The following is a 5,066-nucleotide window of genomic DNA, read 5'->3' as shown; positions in this document are numbered from 1 at the left end:
CTCCTGGCGCCGGGGCTCCTCGTCTGGAGCACGGGAATCCCTAGAGAGCGATGCTTTCGGGTTTTTCTCTCGTTTTGCTGGCTCAGGGCTGAGTTCCCTGGAAAACATCCCGGGGGCTACCCGGGGACGAGGGGTGTGACCCCCCTGCGAGAGCAGAGCTCGGGGCGGGGGCAGAAGTGGGCTGAGGATGGAGATGGGGATCAGGTGGGGTGGGGGTCGGGATGAGGGGGGGATCAGGATGGAGATAGGCATCGGGTGGAGTGTGGATGGAGATGGGGATCAGGTGTGGTGAGGAGAGGGGTGGGGATGGGCCCCCCAAGGGGAGGGGCCGTAGGGCTCCCGTGGGGCAGCCGACACAGATGTTTCTTTTGATTGATGGTGTGGGACAAGGGAAAACAATGAAAGTGCCACAAAAGCCTCGATACTTTTAAAAACACAGTGCAGTTCTTTAATAGTAGTTTGGTTTTTTTTCAATATGGCAGTGATGCTCTTTCAAATGAGACCCCTGAATGTTTTCCGGGCTGTTTTGCATCAGCAGACATGGTTGTGCTGTCATCTTTTGGGCTGTGTTGTCCCTGCTCCTGCATCCCTCTGTTGTTTTGTGCTAAGGCCACGCTCGTTGTGTTCCCCATCTTAGCCTTGGTGATAGTTTTTCTAGCAGCACCAGAGAGCAGGACAAGAATCCTCTTAAATTAGGCTCCAGTTCCACATTTACTGAAATGCCACTGCTCTCTAATTCCTCTGGTTAAAGATTCTGCAAATCTGACAAAGTGTGCCACTGTCTGGCTTTGAAGTGAGGAGAGTCCTTGAGGCATCATCAGCCTGGCAAGGCTGTGAAAGCAAAGGAGTGTCAATACTTACTGGGTTAATTAGATGCACTTAGGAGTCTGTAACCGGAGCTGATGGAGGAGGCAGGTGCATGGCTGAGCTGCAGGACGGGGGTCTCACAAACCTGGCAGAACTGTAGAGAAAGAGTGATCAGGCATTGGAACAGGCTGCCCAAGGTTGTGGTGGAGTCACCATCCCTGGAGGGGGTCAAGAGACGTGTCGATGTGGTGCTTCGGGACATGGGTTAGTGGGTTGGGCAGTGTTGAGTTGACGGTTGGACTTGATGATCCTCAAGGTCTTTTCCAGCCTGAATGATTCTATGAACTGTGGTGTGCTCCCTGCGAGGCCGGGCTGGAGCAGCAGGGGCTGGAGCACGCTCCCTGCTGCTCTGAAGAGGGGGACGTTGGGGTGCCTGGAGCTGTGGGGCTCTGCTGTGCTGCCTGGACACCCCAGGCTTGGACCGTGCTTCACAGGAGATCGGTGTTCCTCTCGAGTGGCAATTCGATGTGGTTTCCTTTGCAGAATACAGCTGGGCTGTGGCATAGAATAGTTTGGACAGTCACTAGGCTTGTATGATAAGGGCGAATATTACATTCTACACTTAATGAAAGCTCAGAATATGTAAAGTAGCATTTAAATAAAGTAATCATTAAAGAAAGTGTGGTTTTGTTTCCATTAGAGTGACCAGCTGCTGATCAAAGGAGGAAAAATTGTCAATGATGATCAGTCCTTTTATGCAGACATTTACGTGGAAGATGGTTTAATAAAGTAAGTTAAACATTTATGTTTGGTGATGTGTTTTCCAAGCACGATGCAGTGCCATGGAATCGGAACAAGGCTCCAGCAGAGCTCAGCTCTGCTCCCACACCCCTGGGTGCAGCGTTCCCCCCGGGGCAGGCGCTTGTGTACCTTGGGCAGTGCTTGGGGGTTGTTTCTGCATCTTCCCTGGATGCTCATTGCCAGTTCACAGGAGATCTCAATGTCATTTTCAGACAAATTGGAGAAAACCTGGTGGTTCCTGGTGGCGCAAAGACGGTGGATGCCTGCGGCCAGCTGGTGATGCCGGGGGGCATCGACGTCCACACGCGGCTGCAGGCGCCCGCCATGGGGATGAGCCCGGCCGACGGCTTCTGCCAGGGCACGAAGGCAGCGCTGGCGGGGGGAACCACCATGATCAGTAAGATGGAGTGGCGTTCGAATAGACTTCTAAGTAGAACATTATTTAGCAAAATCCCTTGGGCCTTTTATCCTTGCAGAGGTTATTTACCCTCGTAGTAGACAAACATCAGCATTGGAAAAGTCGTTAAACCACATTATGTGCCTTTCAGAACCTCCTTCCTTTGCTGTGTGCGTACCTTAAATGTATACAGCTGCTCCTACTTCAGCTCCATAAGAGAATAAAATAGAAGAAAACTTTAACCACCTTTTAATCTGTTTTTAGCAGCTTTGCAACTTTGTTTTTGTAAGAGTTTTTCAGCTCTGTGGACTTGGGTTCCATTTTTGTATTGGTTTATAATAATTTTGACTTCTGTTCTGGTCCTGAGACCCCTGTGGTATGAGAGTGAAGCACCAGCCCCACAAGTCCCCATCCCATAGGCAGGGACAAAGAGGGGGTGCAGGGATGGGTGCTGCCCCTGGAAATGTCCGAGCTCTTCTGCAGCAGCTGCAAGGATGCGCTTTGGTCACTGGCCTCGGCTGCTGTGCTGGGTGGGCTGTGGGAAAAATGGGATGATGGAGACTTCTTTAACTTGGGGTTAGTTTGTTCCATTTGTTTCACTTTATCTGTGAAGTTTATTATTAATTAATGGTGTAGAAATGAATTCGTATTGAAGGGTCGTCTTTTCCCAGCAGTAGAGTCTCGCACAAGAGCGGGGGTGGCTGCTGCATGCCCGGCTGTTTCTCTGTGCGGGGTTCCCTGACCCCGTGTGTTGTTCCCGGTGTTCCCGCAGTCGACCACGTCTGCCTGCCCGCGGGGAACACCCTCCCGGCTGCCTACGAGGAGTTTTTTTGGCGCGGGGCTGCCGACGGGCAGGTCTGCTGCGACTACGCGCTGCACGTGGACATCCCGCGCTGGCACGAGAGCTTGCGGGAGGAGCTGGAGGCGCTGGTCAAGGACAAGGGTGAGACACAAAGGGCGGTGCTGTGGCAATAACCCACCCCTCCGACATGTGTTTGAATACAAACGTTCAGGGTGGGGCTCCCAGAATGGAACCAGGCGTCAGGCTTTCCCAGCAGATTCCTTGGTGCCGGTAATTCCTGCATCTCCTGAAGCATCCGCTGGCTGCAGCTCATGGGAGCCTGGCCAGGCGCAGGAATTTGCGCATTGCATTAATGCTCATTTCCATGTTTGCGATGATATTTGCTTTCAGATATGCTAATAGAGAGGTAAACGACTCCAGTGTAATTTGCAGGCTTGCAAGCAAGGGTTTAATTGCTCAATTACCACAGAAATTCACGGTGAATTTCCCATTAAAATGCGAAGCAGCCCGAGCAGCAGCCACTCCAGGCTCAGACCGGGCGTTTTTCATGTGTATGCTTTAATGAAAGACAATTTGTTTGCAACTTGGCACTTTTCATGTGTATGTTTTAATGCAATACAGTTTGTTTGCAATCTGATGGTAGTTTGGGATGAGCCGTTGCCTCTGTATGAAATGCAGCAGCAGTCCCCTGGCTTTGACTCAGTGCTTCATGAATCATGTTTTATCTCATAAATGAATGGGGATGGTGTGCAGCTGCACATCTGTTTCTCCAGGTTAATCAGAGTGCACTAAACCATCCTGCTTTGATATTAGAGAGTCCCATCTCTGCTGTAATTTGTAGCGTTAGCGGTGGCACGTTAATTCAGACACAGTTATCGGGAGAGGCTGGGGATAAGCCGTAAATCAAACCCACCTCTGGGGGGGAGCTCAGGGGGGAGCGATGCCTTTGGTTCAGTGAATTTGGAGCGAGTTACAAAGAACCTGACCCAGAAAGGGGCTGGGGGGGGGTTTGTGTGGTGCAGCTGCACCCAGGGGTAGGGTGTGTTGTCCTTGGTGGCTCCCAGGCTTTGGGGTTCAGCCCTTGTGGGGACGTTCCCGTTCCAGCCCTTCGCCCGGCTCTGCTTTCGGTCTGACCCTGCCCTGCACAGCCCCCTGCCTCCCCAGCTGGGACCATAAACACGTTTCATTTCTGCTCTGCAGGTGTGAACTCGTTCCTGGTTTTCATGGCATACAAGGACAGGCTGCAGTGCTCCGATGCCCAGGTAACGTCCCGGTGCCGGCTGGAAGCCCTGGCCCCCGCACCCAGTGTGAGCTGGGGTTTACTGACGCTGCCCCCCTCCCCTGCAGATGTACGAGATATTCTGCATCCTCCGGGACCTGGGGGCCATCGCCCAAGTGCACGCGGAGAACGGAGACATCATCGAGGAGGTACAGTGTCTGTGTCCATCTGCGTTAGCGGGTGGTGAGAGGATGTTAATTAGGGCAAAGCGCTGCCCTTGCCTCTGGGCTGGAGGGTCTGGGGGAGGCGGCGCGGTGCCGGAGGGCTGGTCCCCGGTACGAGCTGGTTGCCCCCACCTCGGGGGGATGGGGCTGGGGCAGACTCTGGGCAGGCAGGAGGACGAGCGGGAGGGCAGCAGCATCCTCCCCGTCCCTTGCCTGCTCCCGGGTGTCGTCGTGGAAATCTTTGGCAGGACCACTCGGTGATTTGGGGATTCTTAAAGGGTGGCTGGCTGCCTGGAGTGATGCTTTATCACATTGTCTATCTTGTTTAGAAATCGAGTACTTGAGAAAATGAAGAGGTTTGCATCTCTTGAAATCACGTAGGTCACACTCGGCAATATTTATCTCCAGAAGCAGCTCCGAGGAGCTGCGGTGGTGTTGCAGGCTTTGCTGATGTACATCGGTTTTCCTTTTTACCTTTAGAAAAGAAAATCTTAGCTAGCACACCGCAATGAGACGATGCAAGGTAGAATTAGACGGGCAGTTCCTGTTAGCTTATGGCCACACAAGTGTTCAGGCTGGTGTGGGAGGAGGGTTTAAAACGAAAGGAGGATCCTGACCCTGCAAATGGGCTTATTTGAGCAAACAGGGTAGAGGCTAATGCCCACCCCCCAGGGTTTTATCTGAGAAACCTGTTCTTCAGCTGGCTGTGAACATAACGTGATCCCAAGCAGTTCAGCATCTTCAGAAGTATTTCTAAGCTGCTGGTGTGATGGCACTGGAGCCTGGGGACAAACTCGGGGGGTATCAGCAGCAGGA

General features: G+C 52.7%; 1 protein-coding gene across 1 annotated transcript in view; it reads left to right on the top strand.

Annotated features, from left to right (window-relative positions):
• Positions 1 to 1,507: 1,507 nt before the first annotated feature.
• The window catches only part of LOC104461868 (dihydropyrimidinase-related protein 4-like), a gene marked incomplete at both ends in the record, with an annotated part of 9,549 nt that continues 5,990 nt past the window's right edge, over positions 1,508 to 5,066 (top strand). The window contains 5 exon segments of the mRNA XM_010073607.1: positions 1,508 to 1,596; positions 1,821 to 2,005; positions 2,778 to 2,948; positions 4,008 to 4,069; positions 4,155 to 4,235. Coding sequence (XP_010071909.1) covers positions 1,508 to 1,596; positions 1,821 to 2,005; positions 2,778 to 2,948; positions 4,008 to 4,069; positions 4,155 to 4,235 — 588 coding nt within the window.

This window comes from Pterocles gutturalis, unplaced genomic scaffold (genome assembly GCF_000699245.1).
Source record: "Pterocles gutturalis isolate BGI_N339 unplaced genomic scaffold, ASM69924v1 scaffold25281, whole genome shotgun sequence".
Lineage (NCBI taxonomy): Eukaryota > Metazoa > Chordata > Aves > Pterocliformes > Pteroclidae > Pterocles > Pterocles gutturalis.
The sequence above is the reverse complement of the archived record's forward strand: the minus strand, read 5'-3'. Positions and strand labels throughout refer to the sequence as shown.